The following is a 19,289-nucleotide window of genomic DNA, read 5'->3' on the forward strand; positions in this document are numbered from 1 at the left end:
TAGGTTAAAACATACTTTGTTAGGTTTAGGTTAAAAAACATATTTTGTTAAGTTTAGGTTAAAAACATACTTTGTTAGGTTAAAAAACATACTTTGTTAGGTTTAAGTTAAAAACATACTTGTTAGGTTTAAAACATACTTTGTTAGGTTCAGGTTAAAAACATATTTTGTTAGGTTTAGGTTAAAAACATACTTTGCTAGGTTAAAAAACATTCTTTTTTAGGTTTAGGTTAAAAACATACGTATTAGGTTTAGGTTAAAAAAACATACCTGTTATTTTAAAAAACATTCTTTGTTAGGTTTAGGTTAAAAACATACTTGTTAGGTTTAGGTTAAAAAACCCCATACTTTGTTAGGTTTAGGTTAAAAAACATACCTGTTAGGTTTAGGTTTAAAACATACTTTGTTAGGTTTAGGTTAAAAACATATTTTGTTAGGTTTAGGTTAAAAACATACTTTGCTAGGTTAAAAACATACTTTGCTAGGTTAAAAAACATTCTTTTTTAGGTTTAGGTTAAAAACATACGTGTTAGGTTTAGGTTAAAAAAAGATACTTTGTTAGGTTTAGGTTAAAAAACATACTTGTTAGGTTTAGGTTTAAAACATACTTTGTTAGGTTTAGGTTAAAACATATTTTGTTAGGTTTAGGTTAAAAACATACTTTGTTAGGTTAAAAAACATACTTTGTTAGGTTTAGGTTAAAAACATACTTGTTAGGTTTAGGTTAAAACCAAACTTTGTTAGGTTTAGGTTAAAAAAAACATACTTTGTTAGGTTTAGGTTAAAAAACATACTTTGTTAGGTTTAGGTTAAAAAACATATTTCATTAGGTAAGTGCAAGTTCCACCGAACTGTGGAGGTCCCTTGTCGACAGTGCTGAAGTGTGTCAGGCATAAGTAAGACATACTCACACACACTCTTGGTTTATCAGCCAGTCTCCCAGTGGGGTGGGCAGGGCAGGAGGTAGATGTTGGTATAATGCGCAATGTACTATATGTTAATGTTTAAAAACCATGTAAAACATTTGAATACAATGATCTGCTGCTTCTCTTTGTCTTATATGATCATAAACAAATTGTCTTCCGTGTTTATGCATTTTTCACAATTTTCGCCATATTTTGTGAACAAAACTATGAATTGGTAAAATAAACTGCATTCAAATTGACAGCATAAGAAGAGAATCTATTTCAATGTCAATATGCGGTTAACATCTGCTCAGATTTGTACGAATCTCCGCCAGAGGCTAACTGAGAGGCTGATTTAGTTTGTTTATGAATTAGTCAATATTGTTGATAAAGTTGTGTGCAGGTGCAAAAGATAATAATTGATTCAAATGACTGCTGCTGCTTGTCCAGCCTGACAAATCATTAACAGACGTGCTAGATTATATCTAGAGTCAATGAGGAAATCATGAATTATTCACAAAGGCTATTTTCTCCAATTCTGATCTCATAAAGCTGCAAAATATTGCAGAAATAGAAGCGTTAATAGGACTACGAGTGGATATCTAACATTTTTACCTAATATGTCATGTCAGTACTGTTATTTGAGGTCTCATCTTAGCTCATTTAGCTTGTTGATATTTATTCTGGTGTTGTTCAGGGATTGTGTTTCTATTTTTATTTTTTTGTGATGTCTTTGTTAAAACTTCAATAAACTTTAGGTTGTTAAAAAGAAGCAATAATAGGCAAGCAACCACAAAATTATCCCTTGCCTGGATTAATCATACTAACACTTTCAACCAGCACATGCTTTTTAACAAAATGGTTAAATAAATACAAGTGACTCGGTGCAGATGAACTCCCAGGAGCAGATATATCATTGTTTCACTTGCAAATAAAGGAGTGTCATATGGACATTGGGAAACTTCTTCATACGAGGTGTGGCTCAAAACTGATAACTGAGTTTTATATCAAACAAAAGGACACACCCTTGGCACATTACATGGCTGATTTATTGCCTGCAATTGACAGTGATATCTAGCTGGCCTGACACCCATATGATCTTCTGCAGTGTCCTCTCAGTGTCAGAAAATATCAAAGCATGTCTTCCTACCTGAATAAAAACTGGAAACTACCAGTTGCCCTTCAGTGAAGGATCCATCTAACAACATAAACAAATGTCCAGAGAGACCCCCGGCATCACCTCACATACTCTCTCAGCTCGTAAACACCAGACTTTCATTTGCTAAAACACTTTGTGTGTGTGCGAGAGAGAAAGAAAGAGCGACTCAGTCATTACAGCGATTGTGGGATTATGCAGCTTTTTCGGCTGTTGTTTTTTTCAGGACTTCTGCATCAGTTTGTGGCCTCATCCGCTGGACCTGCTGCTGTGTATTACAGCCCTGATCTGATCTGCCTGACAGATGACTGGGCGACATTAAATCCTTGTTAAGTGCTGGAGCGGGACCAGAGTCAGGAGGAGGGGATGGATGGATGGATGGATGGATGGACTTGGAGGGGAGTGTGTGTGCTCGGGCTTGCCACAGATGGGGTGGGGACATGTTGGTGGCTGTAGCTGAGTGTGAGGTGACCTCGTTCTCTCTAGATCTCCTCCACAGACTGTAAAACATACTCTTGTCTCAACAGGTTGAGATATGGACAGACTAGCCTACATAAAAGATAATCATAAACCTACAACAGCTCTTTACTTTGATGACATCTGAGGTTGAGGTGAGCTCGATTCGGCAGCTTCAAAAGTTTACAATATAACAATCATGACTGCCACCGACTCAAGGACTCACGAATCCGTGGGGCAGCAGACACACCAGCTCCCCAAGTTATGACTAAATCTGAACCACTCGTATATAATACAATTCTCATAGGTCAGTCAATAAAGAGAGATCCCACTGCTGAAATTGCAGAGGACAGCAAATCTTTAATATTAAGCCACAAGGATTCAATAATGGATTTTAAAATTGAAATTGATAGCCAACATCCAGATGGTGCCCATTTATTCAATGAGATTTGCTTGTCTGGATCATACACCAAGAAAGTTTTCTCGCCTCTACTTACAGGTCGTGCACAAGGAACCTAAAAAAGAAGGAAGAGTTGTTACGTCTCCGAATTTTTGTTTGTTGCAAGACCATGGTGACAGCTGCATTGACATCCATGGGAGATGCAAAGAAAAAACAGACTAAAACCCAACATATTGACATTATTACCACTTCTGACCAAATAATGCCTCCAGAAGATGAAAGAACATACTTCAGATAGCAGGTTAACAACACATTTTTCCCCCCAAATGATTGACAGGGTTTATAATATCGTGACCAAATTGGGCCGATCTGACCTAACATCAATGATTTCAGGTCGGTTTTTTTCGCAGTGCACGCAGACATTGCGGTGACGATGAAAAGACAATTTATCGGTCTGCAATTTACAAGATGAAGTCCATCCCACAGCCGAAACATCATTAAGAATCACGAAGATGCCAAGTTGTGACCTGTGTTTTAGTCCGAGTGAGTCTCTGACAGACGAAAAATGAAGGCCGCTACGTTTTGGTGACGAGGTTTCAGCTGCAGTGACAGGCTCTCAGATTTCTTTTCATGTCCTCTGATTCAGATGTGGGTCAAGGAAATAATTGCACAATCACAGCATCAAGGATATTACTACTAACACCCAACTGCAGAGACAAGTGCAGAGCAAGGTAACCGGTACAGTGGATATCCAGACTAGTAATACAACCTGAGTGGCTTCTCTGTGCAGAATGGTATGTGCGTTAGTTGCTAGATGTGTATCTTAATGTGTCTGCTGGCTGTACCTTTATGTTTATTTACTATACTCGGCATTATTCTGCAGTTATTACACATGTCAGGCCATAGATTGTACTCACAAATGACCTGCTTATTAACTGATGAAAACAGACGTGTGTCTTGTCTCAGTGCAATAATAATAATGACACCTTATGAAACTCTATCACACATGTCCTCCTACTGTTGTGCACAGTGCTAAATGCATGAAAATATCAAAAGGGAAATAAAAAATATGCAACATATACTTTGCAAAACCTCTGCAATTAATGATTTCATTTGACTGCTTCATCATTAGATCTACGAAACATCAGAAAAACCAACCAACCAACAATACAAAACCCAAAGATTTTACATTTATTGTGGTCATCTGAGAGGGCAGAACCAGTAGTGAGTGTGTCTCAGTATAAGGTGGAGACAGAAAAAGAAACCAAATAAGGGGAGACATTCTGATGCTGTGTGTCACATTATCACGTGGGCCTCAAACATCGTGTTTCAATCGGATTTAAGATGTCCCTGCTTATTTTGGACAAGCATTTATTACTAGATTTAAAGTTGAATTGGTGCCATCAGACCTTCATGCAAATTCGGTCAAGACTGTATAGTTCCCATGCCTCCCTAAATTATCTAGAAAGAGCAGTTGACAGATGAGGACATGAGTAACCAAGAAAGGGACACAGAATGTTATTAGATAGGTAAATCAACACGAGCTCTCCTGAAGGGAGACCAGTCGAGCAAACTGAGCCCCAAACTGACATGAAAACCACTGTGCTGCTGCTGAATTCATCCACTGAATCACAAGTTTGGAGACATCTTGAAGCACTAAAGGAACAAAACAACAAACCTTCCCCAGGCCTGTGAAGTACAGAAGCAGCTACTGCCAGTACTGATACAGTGTCTTAATATCTCCTCTAAAACCACGCGCAGCTTACAAATCTATGAATCCGGGACTGATGATGAATGAAACGTGAGAACTGTGACCTTAGTGAGGGTTAATACCAGAGGCTACAAGCCTCTACAGTACATTCAGATCTTGCACAGAGATGCTGGGATCATAGAGAATAAACTTCCAATCTGTGATTCAGTCTCTCCATCAAAACAGCTGTATCTCTTTCTCCCCCTCCAGCAGTGGAAAGTCATTCATTCGATCCACTGCCAGGTCTTTGAGCTGGAAGCTGGAAGGCACAGCTTAAAAGAGGGATTGGCAGCGCGGCCAGCAGCAGCTAGTAAGAGCTTTACACAGGCAGACAAACAAATTCAACCTCATGTACCCACCAGCACATGGCCTCTGAGACCATTAGAGAAGTGATTCGGATCAATGTCTCGCTTTGACGTCTGACACTCGTCAGACACGTGTCCAATACCAATACTGAAGTGCTGCGACACAACATGTGATTGCTTTGAAAAAAAACATAAAGAGTATCTTTCGATGCCAAGGCCAGGCCAGGGCTGGACTAAGTTGCTCGGGTGACAGTTGCTATGCCACCCACAGGTTTCTGTCGGAGGCTGAGACGAGCCTGTATCCTTGTCTGGACTTACATGTATGAACCTTGTATTGTAGTCCATTTTTACTCATGTTGGTGTCATGGCTCTAGTGACAGAAATGTCTGTGCGTTGGTCAGTCCACCACTTCTGTCCGGACTGAAACATCTCAACAACTGTGCAGGCAGTCATGGTCCCCAGAGGATGAATCCTATCGACTTTGGTGTCCTTCAGTTCTTCCTCCAGTGCCACTAGCAGGTCAAAGTTTTCATTTATTCAGTGCAATATCTCAACATCACGAGGATGGATTGCCATGAAGTACAGACATTCATGGTACATTCAAGGATGCATCCAAATGATTGTAGATGAATCCCTGAGATTTCATCTAGTAACAATAGGACAAACCATAGCACCACCAGTTGTACATGAGCTACCTCTACTATCTGTAAAATTGAAAAGATATAACACAATTTTGAGTTGATTACTCACTGAAATGTGATTTTAAAACAGTTTTGTCTTTCTTGTAAGCTTTTTGTTTAAACCTGCTGGGTCACATACATGTCACATGCAAATATGTCATCCATGATTAATTACAAGCTAAAGCGTGACAGCAAAAATGAGTGATGGCCAGGTCATGAGCAAAGGTAAATGTGGCTCAAAGCAGGAATTATTTGGAAGAGAAGGACATAGCAAGATGGGAATATTCCAAGCAGCCCTGTTGAAGTTGACGACAGTGAATTGGGCACAAGTGCTAGTGGTTACTTAAGCAGTGCAGCTGAAGTGTCCGCAGCAGCTGCTAATGTTAGCAGAAAATGATCATGAACTCAGTCATAATGATGGTACTTGGCTAATATTTTCTGAGGTAAATTTTGTGAAACACTGCTCTAGTGCCACCATGAGGCCGAGGTTTGATTTTTGTGAGATGGACTGCATTGCTTGCTATGACACATTCATTCCCCCTGGCAAGAAGGTTTTATTCATTTTTCCAACACATCAATTTATGACTGAATAGTTGAAAAATTACCCTTCAGCCTCAGATGTATTTGGTGTACTGCTAATTGGCATAGTATTACATGCTTACATTTGCTAAACTAAGATGGTGAACAAAGTACGCAATGTCCATCCATCCATCCATCATCTGTACATATTCTATGTACGCCGCTTAATCCTCTGCAGGGTCGCGGGGGGGCTGGAGCCTATCCCAGCTGACTTAGGGCGAAGGCAGGGGACACCCTGGACAGGTCGCCAGTCCATCGCAGGGCCACACATAGAGACAAAGTACGCAATGTGCTCAATAGATTAATCGATTATTGTTTCACCAACTACTTTGTTGAATCATTAATGCCACTAGTTGATGAGGAATTATTCTGGATTTCTTAATGTTTTGGACAGGTAACTGAATACATTTGGGTTGTGGATTGTTGGTCAGGCAAAAAGAGAAAATTCTAAAAAGCAGCATAGTAGCTTTGGGAAATGTATCAGTATTTTGGGGCATTAGACCTGACAGATAAATAAATAAATTGATAAAGTTAGTTGTAGCCATAGTGAGCATGTTAGAATGCTGATGTAAGCATTTAGTTCCAAGCACCACCATGCCAACAGTACAGTCTCACAGAGCAGCTACCTCGGCGGTAGACTCAGTCCAGTTTGATTATCCAAAACAGATGCGACTTCAGTGAGCCTACTCTTAATTTCATAATAAAAATATGCAATATCATATGTAAGGTTCGTTTGAAGATGAAAAGCTGAATTCTGGCACAAGAGTTTGAATTCACACTCTGGCCACCAAGAAACAGCAGGTGCCTGCATAATGGCCACGCTGTCTCCAACACGCCAGGCAGGCTGATAGGCCGCTGAGCTACAACTGTCATAAGGATAAAAGGACAGCTTGACATCCCAGAGACCCATTTATTATACAACAGAATTGCTTAACAATCATGCAGAGTGCTGATCATCCAATAAATAATAATTACAATGTTTATGTAAAGATGCATTGTGCTGGAGCTCAGTCAAGCTGACAGACCAGAGCACTAACCACATGCCAATAAAGGGTGCGCACACACACAGAGAAACAAACAGCCACGTAACCCCCACGCAGCAGCTTTTTGTTGAAGCGCATAAAAAGGCCAGTGTAAAATAACAGACTGAAGAATGACAGACACCAAAAATCTCTGCCGATTTCACAAGGTCGCCACATAACATACAGCACAAAACCTCAGGCTAATGACTGGCGCTGGCACTCTTTCAACCTGCTAGATTCATCAAAAATCAAAAAAATGCTTTGCTCTCCCCAGGAGGGTATCTTCAGTCAATAAACAATGTGCAACTCCTTAAAAGCTTGTTTATTACACATACCTTTTAAATTTCATTTATTTAATAAAGTTTTATTGAAAATGTCTTTGAATAAATAAAGAAGCATTCAAGACAAAAGCAGAATCTCACAAACAGTCACTCAAAACTGCTGGAACCTCTGTGTGTTTTAGACATATGTTGGAGCCAGGATGTGGACAAAGCCCAGAAGGCCTGAAGACAAACACGCAGAAGAAATATATGTGTTTGTCTGTGTGAGTCATCCGTATCTACAGTGTAATCTCATGCGTGCTTAGTGAGCCATGTGAGAGATGGTGGTCTGGAAGGCGAAGGTGATGTGGTTTTGTGCGTGATCAAGGTAGGGGTCCAAGAAGGTGTGTGTGTCACCAGAGAAATGTCTCCACTGCATCAGCTCGGACATGCTCAGATGTTTCTGTGCTGCCCCCCCGCGGTCACCTTGGCGACCAAGCTGGCACGGCCTATCAGAAACCTGCTCCTCCTCCTCCACAACAGCTGAGAGTGAAGAAAACAGTGAGTTAATAAGTCGCAGTGAAGTCAAATATTGCCGTTGGTGCGTGCGTCTATGTGCCTACCCTGGACGGAGCCGTCCATGCTGCAGCTGCAGTTCAGCAGGTCGTGTGTCAGAGAGGGTGTGTCTGTCAGGCTGAAAAGATCTCGCAGCTCACTGGTGGAGAAGCTGGTGTGATCTGCCCCTTTGCCCAGGTCAACCACCGTCCCAGAAAGCCCCTGTTTGGACACCTGTCTCTGGAAAATACGCTCCTCGATAGTGCCTGCAAGGAAGGAACACCCAGACATAAAACTGTCTTTCTCATTATGCTATATGATGAACATTTTGCGTCTTTGTGTGTTTTCGTGTATTCTGACCGGCTGTGAGGAGACGATAGATGTGCACAGTCTTCTTCTGTCCATCTCTCCATACTCGAGCCATGGCCTGGACACAGTAGAGGGAAAAATTGCGAGAGAGAGTGACACATGTGTACACAGCACCATCTAGTGGATATGCGATATACTTTGAGGGTGCCTTGACACATCTAGTGAGGATGATTTGGTGCAAGGATAAGAACAATCCATAGTCGCTCCTGCTAATTTAACACCAGACTTCGACTGACAGCTTTCACACCAGCTCAATCAAAACAGATCCCATGTGCAAACACACCTGAGTTCCTTCAAATAGAACCAGATATGTAAAGTGTCAAAGCACCCCAAATGTGTGTGTGCAGGCAAGGTGATGTCAATATTGAGTGTGTCTGTCTTACCTGAATGTCATTGGCAGGGTTCCAGTCAATATCATAAAGCACCAGATGGGAAGCACCCACCAGGTTAAGCCCCACCCCACCTGCTTTGGAGCTCAGCAGGAACAGGAAGTTTTGAGAATAGGGACTGTTGAAATTGTCAACCAGCCGTTGTCGTTGGTTGGTGGGGGTGTGTCCATCGAGCCGGCAGAAGGTGTAGCCCATGTGTGCACATAAGTCCTGGAGCATGTCGAGTGTCTTAGTATAGTTGGACACTATGACCACCCTGCAGGGACACACACATTGTGTCAGAATGCATGGACAAAAATACACACATGAAAATTAGCGCTGCAACGATCAGTTGATAAAATGATTTGTGATTTTTCAGGAAAAGATCTTAAATAATCGCTAGTTTCAGCCTCTTAAATTTAAAGATTTGTGACTCTTCTTTGTCATTTATGACAGTATATGAAGAGTTTTTAGGTTCTAGACTGTTTGTCAGACAACCGAAGCAATTATAATCCTTTTATATTTTTTATAAAAATAACTCAAAAATGAAAACAATCATTGGTTGCAGCCCTAATGCAACTGCAAGTAAAACACCTGAAACTCGCACACATAATCATACACACCTGTCTGAGGGGCTGAGTTGTCTGATGGCGGTCAGCAGGTCTGATAGAACCAGGAGTTTTCCAGAGTCAGCAGTGTTGAATCCACCTGAGGAGTAGGATTCTGGGAAGAACTCGACCAGGCCCTCGTATAAAGAGCTCTCGTCTGAACCATTGTCTTTTCTTTCCTGAATAAAAAAATAACATAGTGAGCCAAATATCCAAATATAGAAACAGGATGATTACTTTCAACGTATCTATACTGACTTATGAAGAACTTTACCTTCACAGTTGAGTGGAGCAGGCCAGGATGGTTACAGAGCTTCTTGAGTGCAGTGATGCAGGCCAGGTGTGTGTGAGTTTGCGTGGAGCTCTGGAGGCAGGCTCTGAAGACTCTGTGGCAGAGGAGTTGCTTGTACAGATCAAGCTGGAGAGGCGACGGCTCGCAGAACAGGGTCCAGTCGAGACGAGGAGGCAGGTAGCGGTTTATGATCTCCTGTGTCCGTCTCAGGATGAACATGCCCGTCAAGCGAGAGAGCTCTGCTGCTCGCTCCTCTCCTAAAACCCTCTCCTCCTGTTGGCAGATATGAGATCAGGTTTAATGTTTGATTCAGTTGTCTATATATTTGATGTGACTAAATACAAGGGAAGAAGCAATTGGTAGTATCACCTCTTTGCAGGAGGGCTGTCTGGAGCGCAGAATAGGCTCCTCATACACTTTCCTGTACCCTGTTGACGACCCAAGAATCCCCGGGTTGACAAACTCAATAATAGCGTAGAACTCCTGCAGGTCGTTCTGTACTGGGGTGCCTTCAAAACACAGAAACAATGAACCATAACACCTTTAAAGAAAGTTGTAGTTATCAGTCACACGTTTCCCATCAAGTGTGTACCTGTTAGTATGACTCTGCGTTGACAGCTCAGGCTGCTGAGGGCTGAGGACGTTTTGATGCTGCTGTTCTTTAACCTGTGGCCCTCGTCACAAATGACAAGACCGAAATCCACTTTCTGTATCTGAGAACACAAGAAATAAACACTATAAATAAAAACGAAATGACAATATAACCTGATTTGTTTGTAACATGCAAAGTAGACAGCGAGACAGAAGGTCAACATACCTGCTCCAGACTGCGCAGCAGCATTTCATAGCTGATCACAAGAACACTGTGGAGCGGGGACAACACAAACTGCTCCACCCTGTGGTCCTGTGGTCAACAAAGAATGTGTATCAACACTTTACTACAAGCTAGATTGATTATCAAGAGAACAAGCAATTCATTATGAAAGTAATGCAAATACAATTTCTACAGTTTTGAAAACCACACCTTAAGATTTCCATTTTAAAAAAGCACTGCTGGTATCACCTTAGTGAAGTCTCTTTCTTAGGAAGCTAAACATTGTTGTAAATATCTATGTTGTGGGAGTGTTTATTCAATTATTTTGCATTCATTTTATAGTATTTGCTACCATTATCATTGTTCATCATATTCTTACATTACTTGTTGCTAAATTCTCCTCAAGACTAAGTGCAATGAGCTTGCTAGTAATGAAATTCCATATGTATAAAATCGCTTTGCTGCACAACGAATTTAACCTGAAACCTCTGATTTAATAGAAATCGTTCTACTTGTGCTGTCATCAGGCAGCTTGAGCTTCCTGTAAATCCAAAAGCAAGAATTCTCTCTTCTCACCTGATCCACAGTGAAAACACTGATCCTTTCACGGCCGAGCCACTTGTTGAACTCTGCACCCCAGTTCTGCACAAGGCTGCCAGGTGTGACCACTAAGACACGCTTCGCAACTGGTTTCCCACCATAGGGTCCTTGTTTGAGCAACGTCCAGGACAGCGCCACGCTCTGGAGGGTCTTCCCCAGACCCATCTCGTCAGCCAGGATAGCTCCATAGCGTCCCACAGCTCTGAAGTACACATGGTTGAACACATCGTCATGATCCATTAGGAATCCCAATAATAGTAACTGCTGTGAGGTTTAGACAGGTTTCTTTAAACAACACTTGACAAGACATGTTACAAGAACAGCCATAGTACCTCAGGCCCATGACACACTCGTAGAGAAAGAGCAGGCCGTCTCTCTGGTGGGGTCGCAGGTGACTGGTCAGGTGAGGGTCAACGACAACATCAACCACAGGAAGTCCGGACTTGTTGTTAGACCACTGGTGGTTAGGAGAGGGACGAGGCATCACCAATGCGCCTGCAGAAATAAAAAAAAAAAAAGAGAGAGAATTGAGTGTATTATTCACCAGAAGAACATATAAAAAACACATCCAATAAGATGATGAACTAACAGGGAATAATTAGTTTCTGATTTCATCTACATACCTGGAGCCAGTGGGTCATGGCGAGGTCTGCAGGTTTGTTCCTCCTCTGGTTTGCATCCTAGTTGATTTGCTTTTCCAACCATCGTTGGGGGGCAGAAAGGTTTGGATGCCAAGCGACGAGAGGGAGGTGGAACGGACTTTGTTTGCGGCTCCTCTTTCTCTACCTGGACATCTAGAAAACAACGTCCCCTGGCAAAGTCCTCAGCAGAAATGATCCCCATCACCTCCACCTCCTTCCCTCCAATCATCAGGGTCTCTCCCTCAGACAGGGAGGCCAACACGGACACCTTGTAGCCACTTCCTGCACACAAACATGCAGGCATTTTAGAGTCTTTTATCATAGTTTTGTATTGTTTCAACTTTAATATTTTGGATCACTCCAAGATAGTTGTTTTTACCTGTAGCCAGCAATTATTTACATGTACAACAGAGCACACTTAGGATCAGAGGACAGTGTTGATACTTGATGTTTCCTTAAATTATTATCATTATAATTAAATTACAATTCAAAGCCACTTAAGTTATAGATTTTTTGGGTGATCCCGGGCAGCTGTAGTTCTCCTCCCACCTGACTTAAGAACAATAATGAAAAACTAACTAACCCTTGCCAATGTCCTTGCCCTCCATGTCCTTCAGTGTGGCTGTGCGTCCTCTTGTAACCAGGACCGCATCGCCCTCCCAGCGCTTGTGCTTCTTCTTACTGGCCTTACACCACACCACACTGAAGTAACGCGCTCCATCCTGACTGCAGCCAGAGTCTGAACCTGCAGCTCCAGCGAGGCATGCTGACCCCACTGAAGGCTGAGGGGTTAGAGGTGACCCAGGAGTCAAGTGAGGATAACCATTCGCTCCTGAGACACAAAGACAGACAACACAGTGAATAACAAACAAAATATCTTAGACAGAAGCAACCAGCGGATGTCACTGTTGCACCAAGTCTACACATCATACTAGACCTTCATAAAGAGGATGACAGTCCCCTTCATAAACATGTGCTTAAAAACTTGTGCCTTGTAAGAATTTGAAGTGCGAGAATCATGACAGCATATGTCTCTTTGAAACATAATAAACACAAGACCAGCAGAATATATCCCAGTTTTTTTTTATAGAAATAAGTGAACAAATGGACAAACTGCAAAAAGAAACTGACAACACGCGTTTACCAACATTACAATACAATCAATGACGCAGTCACACACAGCACATTAAATAACAATAACGTCACAAAGCCAGGCCCACATCTCCCACCTTGTGATCACTTCCTTCCCACTGGCCTTTGATTCAGCAAACGGCGACAAAGTCTGACTTGAACATGTTTGACTAACCTCCATCTAAATTCAGCAACTCACAGAACACGATTCGTCATCATTAGCATTGCTTGTTAAGGCCGTTGACAATTTAACTTGTGCTTCAATCCTGTGTATCGGAACATTTCTCTGCATTAAAAAAAAAAAAAAAAAGTGGAACGTTGTTGCCCAAATTTTGAAAAACGCACCCCTAATTTGGTTACCTAAAGTGCTACATGGAAATGCGTCTTCAGTTTAAACATCTGACTTTCATCAATCAAGTATAAGTCTTCTAAATAAGAATGAACAGAGCATTAACAATCCCTCTGATATGATCTGGGGAAGACCTCAGTATATCGTTAGAGTAGGTAACAGTCCTGGATAGTAAAGATCATTAACACTATGCTGGAATTTCCATATTAGAGGCAGATGTAAACAGGAAATGCACAATCATTGTACACATTCATTACATTCATTGCTACCATTCCCTTCCATAACCTGGACGTTCACATTAATTCAACCTATTTTGGCCTTTCACAGTGTTTGTAATGTCAGCATTTATAAGCTTTGTTGCAGCTTCTGTCAATAAGTGTGAGACAGATGATAGATTTTTAACACTGACGAGCATGGACAGACACTGATGGCAACACGATCCTGCAGTACACAAACAGGCTTTTAGTGTCTTACGAGGCACTATGTTTCCAAAAGAAGTTCAAGTTCTCAAACATGAAACTGTTAAGTCCTCAGATCCTCTCCCTTTCTGACACAGATGTGCGTGTTCATGCTTGTTATAGAGGAATTGGCAGTCCGTGTCTCAGTCGAGCAGCTCTTAGTTTCTCCACTTTAATCTTGGCTCGCAGAAGTTCCTCCTCCAGATCCTGTTTCCTCTTCAGCCCCTCCCGCTTCTCCTCTAGGTACATGGCAACCTTCCTGTGATTGGCCAGCACCAGCTCGTGCTCCTCTTTGGCCAGGTGCAAAGGGCGATACCTCTCAGGCTCGTGGTGAGGGTAGATGTCGTTGGGGTAGAGGTCGTGGCGTAAGGGTAGCGGCGAGGTGGAGAGGGGAATGTTAACGGAGGAAGGGGTGGGAGAGAGGGATGCTTCGTAATCGTGGACACTCCCCAAGTCCTGCTCCCCCTCCTGCTCCTGGCCTCCGTCCAGCTCTGACCCTGTGTGCGTGGAGAGGATGGGGAGGTCTGGCGGTGGTTTTACATCCTCTTCAGGGTCCAGCTGGACCACCTCATGGGGGATACTTGGAACAGCTGCTGAGTAATCCTGGAGTCCAGCCAGGGAGGAGCTGCTGCCAGGATGTTCGATCGGAGAGTTGTGCTTGCTGTATATTAATCTAAAAATGGAACGAGGGACAAAAAGAAGTTAGACAGGAGCATTTATTGACTGTGTACATCTTGTTCATGTGAGGTGTGTGAAGATCTCTGTTGATATATACTGTAGATAATATCTGAGCCTCAAACAGCGCTTCAAAGACATTTTCAAACTTGTGAATCAAATAAGCACACTGATCAAACAATTTATTCAATAAAAATGTATATTTAAAATGAATTACTTGCCTTGATTTAAGTAATTTGCAATTTCTTAAGAAGTAATGTACTCAGTACTCTGTTGATAGATTTCTCCTCAGCCTCACTATCCCTACTTTCCTTGGCTCTAACAGCAAAACATTTAATTGGGGTGTAATTTGTGATCAGTGCTCATCTTATTTTGTTTAAAACTAATTCAGCTGAAATAAAACTGACAGATTAAAGCCTACTGAGAGTTTGTGACTGTACATAAACAAACAAAATAGTTACAGAACATGCTGTATTTTCCTGTTGAGCATGATGATGTAGACAGAGTGTGTAATCTGATTGGGTTGTGGATATGGGAGTTCAGCCCCTCCCTCCGCCTCCTCTACCAGCTGAATCAGTATCACAGCCACAAACTAATGGTGTTGTCTGAACTTGCTAAACTCTCACCAGACTGTTGCGTTATCCCACCATGTGTATGTCTGTGTTGGTAGTGTGTGTCACACTCTACCTGCGCAGAGCCTGGTCCTTCTCATGGATGGGCACGTGGTGAAACAGGTGAGGGATCATCTCCATAATTCTCCTGGTTGGCTCTGAGATGCTGGCTCTGTACTCTGGCTGGGCGTGTCTCCGCTGCATCACTTCCTGCTTGGCCGACTCCTTCAGCCTCTTGTAGAGGGTCCTGAGGCCCTGAGCTGTGCGATGGGGCCTGTCCCCTCCCAAGGCGTTGTACTGTTCGGCCACAGTGTCCCAGCACTTGTTCTTGTCCACGATGACTGCATGCTTGTTGGTGTGCTCCTCCAGGATGCGGATGTGAGGGCGGACCAGCTTCAACAGGTCCAGCTTCTCGGAGAGGGTGAAGTTGGAGGAGCGAGCCTTACCCACCATACTGGACAGAAACACGGAGCTGGACGACATCTTAGAGCATAGCGGTTTCAAGCAGACCAAGTCAGGTCTATCCATTAAACACTATGGCTCCTCGCTCTTCCCACCTGTCTTTATTTTGTCCCTGCTGCTGGCTTCTTTTGGTCCACGGTGATGAGGCTAACACTGGTCTAACTCCCACTCATTTCGCACTTTCCTGCTCTTCTTCTTTAAATCAAACATAAAGCTATGTCTAACATGTGCATGGATTCATACCCTACTCCTTGGTTCCTCTCAGCTACGCTGCACAACAAAAAACAGGCTGTGCTGCACACAATAAGAATCAGGCTTAACTAGGCCAGCCTCGTTTAGGCCCCCGCCTACCGCGGAGGGCTTTGGATGAATTCCTCCCAGCTTAGGCTGACGTAGCTAAGCCGCTTAAGCCCAGCCCGACCTACTTACAGCTCGGTCTCTGTAAACCCCAAACCAAGCACAGCACGGAGCACAGCCACTGTCTCTGCTTTATAACAAGAGGACGGCATCAGCAGAGGGTCTGTGCCCTGCACAAAGGAGGAAACACTCATAACAACAATGTGTTAGAGGTTACTAAGGATCAGGGGTGTATTTCTTTGAAAGTGAGTGACGCTTTGAAATAGCTCTGGCTTAACTAACTGAGTGGGGGAGGGGTCTGTGAGCGCGCTGCGCATGCCCGCAGGAGCAGAGCGGTTATATCCATTGTGTACCGTTTTACGAACAGCGCGTGGAACAAATCTCAGCTGCGCGAGGAGGGAACTGATTGATGAGATTTAAACACGTGTCCGCGGCCAGAGAGCGTGCGAGCCGCGTGTTTCTCACGGAGGACAACAGAGGCACTAGTTGCTCCTGCAGGAAGAGGAGCGGTGGCTCACTGATCCTGAGTCCTAATCTGCCCGCCGCTGCCGCTGCACTACCCCGCCAATTTGCATAATGCTGGACCTGCTGTCACTCAGCATCAGCCCGCCCGGTTCAACATCCTTCTCCTGCGTGTGTGTGAGTGTGTGGTATTATTAGCCACAAAGAGACAATGAGCCGCTGCGACATGAGAAAGCGATGTCGCTCCGCATCACTGCTGACAGCATCACACCGGTGGTTGTGTAGAAATTGTTTGAAAAGAAAATAAGGGACATTTAACAGCTTCCTGACAATCACGATGATCGTGTACTCAAATCTAGTGGAAGCAACATGGAGCCCGTGTCGTTGTGACGGTGGCGGAGGTTATTTTTAACAATGAATCTCAGTGTCAGTGAGAATAAAAATAACACGTGGAGAGAACTGGGCGTGTTGAGTTAGAGCAGACTAACTCCTGCCTCTAAAAAAGGCAACCAAGTCAACAACCAAGAAGTCTGACTTCATTTGAGAGAAGGAGAGTTTTTCAAGCTTTTCAGGGTGGGTTTACATCTGTACAGGTGTTTAAGATCAAATATTATTGTCCTTCACTGAACTAAGTATATAGGATAACCTGAGAAATTGTGTGTAAAATAAATCACCTTAAATGTTTCTTGAGATGTATGCAACCAAAATAAATTCATACATTCATTCAAGTAAACTGTCATTGCAGGGATTCAATAGAAGAATAATTATGAAGCCAGTTCTCACATCTCTGAATCTGTTTGTCACCATGGAGAGCAGTGACTTGCTCCAGACAGCCTGTTCTTACAGTTTTTAATTTGTGTGACAAATCATTATCACTACTGAGATTTCTTAAATCACTCATACCTAACAAAAAGAGTATAAAAAGTTGAAGAACGATTAAAGAACTTTTCTTCCCTTAAAATATGACTGATTTCATTGTTTTATGAAATTGTCTTTTGATCCCTCTACTTTGTGTTCCTAATATGCTTATGTTTTATTTACCGGTATATTTAATTTGTATAAGATCCCATTGTCTTCTCAACAGTTTTGGTATGTTATCCTTTTTTGTCAATAAAAAAGGTATTACAAGGTGCATTAAAGTAAGGACTGCACTGAGGTCCCTGAACCAAGATGGATACTTGTTATTAGTTATCACTGTAGGTTGGATTGCACAACAAAAGTAGGAGGAGACCCATGTAGGTAACTAAAAACATCAAGGATAATTTAATTACCTTGTGTTATGTTGTTTATTTAAGTATTTCTCAGGCAACTGAAGTGTAAATTCATTGTATATAATCTCCAAACAATTGGAAAATAGTCAGTTATACAGATATAAATAAATGCATGTATGTAAATACCATTTTTGATGGCTTTAATCTAATTAAGCACCTGTAGCAGCAAACACACTGTTAATTAATTTTACAGTAGACACTTGCACTGCCGTGCTTTGACAGGACAACCGAGTTGACAGGAAATATAGAGCAGTCCCCTCCCTCATATGATTGAACTGGATCAAGCTTTTATGGCAGGTGATTCAGAACTTAAGACTAAAAGACTTAAGATACTCTTTTTTTGTATCCAGTCCCTGTCCTCCATTCTTGCCCATACTAGATACTCAGCCACACGATCTTTGTGTCTTACCTGCTGGTTTGATGTCTTTTGTATTATCCAAGTCAGTGCAAGGATGTCCTGTCTCAGCCTCATTTTCCTTACTGTCCACTGCATTAAGAACACGAGCTAGAACCCTCGACAAGCCTGGGGCAGCCTGGGCCACTTTGGGCTGGACCTCATCATCCGTTTTACTCAGAACTGGTGCTGCTAGACTTCGCTGAACCTGCAGGATAGAAGGAAGAGAGAATGAGATGAGGAAGACTGAAACAAGGCTGGACGATCAGAATCAAATGTACGCATCAGAGATAATACTGCAGATGAAATGCTGTAAAAAAAAAAAATTCACCTTTTGGAGTGCATTGCCCAAACCAAATTTGGGAGTGAGGGGCTTGGATTCAGCTGCAGTGCATGCTCCAGGAGGCATAAACCGTGGCTTTTTCACTGCATTACCCAGGAGCTGGCTGGGAGCTCCTGATCGCCGCATTCTTCTGTTGTCAACCCACAATAATCTATCTCCTAGAGACAGAAAGCAATGAGCATTAACACAATAATCCTGACAACTGTGCAGGTATAATTTCATGCATCAGGTCAGTGGCCCAGGACCAGCCCATGAGTCTTTAAAAGCCTTTAACAAATTGTATTTTTGTTTCATTATGAACATTCACAAATAAATCACTACAGTGAAAACATGTCAAAGGAAATCTGTGAGTTGTTCATCCCCACATAACTGTATTACTAATTTTGTAACTCAGTGTTGGTGTCGTTGGCTGTGACAAAATGATCACCACTGCTGACCCTCTCTCTCAGACACAAGTGAATATATAAATAGTGTGTAATTATTTAACTCTTAACAGCCTATGAGACACATAACATCTTCGTTGCATTTTGACAAGTACAAATCAAACGCAACTATCTCCACTTTCATGATGTTTGATCTCTCAAAATCTAACACCAGGTTAGTTAGACAAGCTCAACACAAGCTCCAGCTACGTGAAGTTAGTTAGCGCTAACCTGTAATTAGCATCACTGTGACATGTTAGCAAGCTAGCTGAACCACAAGCTACCAAACGTCGCTAACACCGCCGCCCCGGTAAAACCCTTCGTAATGCCATGTTTTATAACGTGTGACAACGTGTAATACACACTCGGACGAACTTACATTAGCTGGTTGACACGATTTAAGATCACAAATTGTCACTAGTTCCGCAAAATGCCTTGTTTTTTCTTCCCTAAACTCTCTGTACTGTTCCGTTTCTCCCGCTGAATGTTTTGAAGAACGTGATTGGTTGAGCTCCGAAAGTGGGCGTCTACCAATTGACCGGGATGCGTTTGGTTTTATCACCTCAGTCGTTTACCGGCCCCATCTTACTTATA

General features: G+C 42.4%; 1 protein-coding gene across 3 annotated transcripts; it reads right to left on the reverse strand.

The window, feature by feature from the left end:
* Nucleotides 1–7,127: 7,127 nt before the first annotated feature.
* On the reverse strand, nucleotides 7,128–19,218 carry rad54b (RAD54 homolog B). Of its 3 annotated transcripts, XM_037074563.1 has the most exons (16): nucleotides 19,075–19,218; nucleotides 18,262–18,431; nucleotides 17,946–18,138; nucleotides 12,344–12,592; nucleotides 11,743–12,042; nucleotides 11,452–11,614; nucleotides 11,096–11,321; nucleotides 10,523–10,609; nucleotides 10,298–10,418; nucleotides 10,075–10,214; nucleotides 9,688–9,978; nucleotides 9,429–9,592; nucleotides 8,821–9,082; nucleotides 8,429–8,495; nucleotides 8,137–8,334; nucleotides 7,128–8,056 (listed from the first exon to the last, which is right to left on the reverse strand). In XM_037074563.1, exons 2-16 carry the CDS (start codon nucleotides 18,397–18,399, stop codon nucleotides 7,836–7,838), a joined length of 2,820 nt encoding a protein of 939 aa, XP_036930458.1. In that variant the 5' UTR covers nucleotides 18,400–18,431; nucleotides 19,075–19,218; the 3' UTR covers nucleotides 7,128–7,835. The 3 variants fall into 3 exon arrangements, with proteins under 3 accessions (XP_036930458.1, XP_036930460.1, XP_036930459.1); XM_037074565.1 differs by lacking the exons at nucleotides 7,128–8,056; nucleotides 8,137–8,334; nucleotides 8,429–8,495; ... (10 more) ...; nucleotides 18,262–18,431; nucleotides 19,075–19,218 and adding exons at nucleotides 12,827–14,371; nucleotides 15,061–15,438 and having other exon boundaries at nucleotides 17,946–18,084; XM_037074564.1 differs by lacking the exons at nucleotides 7,128–8,056; nucleotides 8,137–8,334; nucleotides 8,429–8,495; ... (10 more) ...; nucleotides 18,262–18,431; nucleotides 19,075–19,218 and adding exons at nucleotides 12,827–14,371; nucleotides 15,061–15,641 and having other exon boundaries at nucleotides 17,946–18,084.
* Nucleotides 19,219–19,289: the final 71 nt, after the last annotated feature.

Source organism: Acanthopagrus latus, chromosome 17, assembly GCF_904848185.1.
Source record: "Acanthopagrus latus isolate v.2019 chromosome 17, fAcaLat1.1, whole genome shotgun sequence".
NCBI lineage: Eukaryota > Metazoa > Chordata > Actinopteri > Spariformes > Sparidae > Acanthopagrus > Acanthopagrus latus.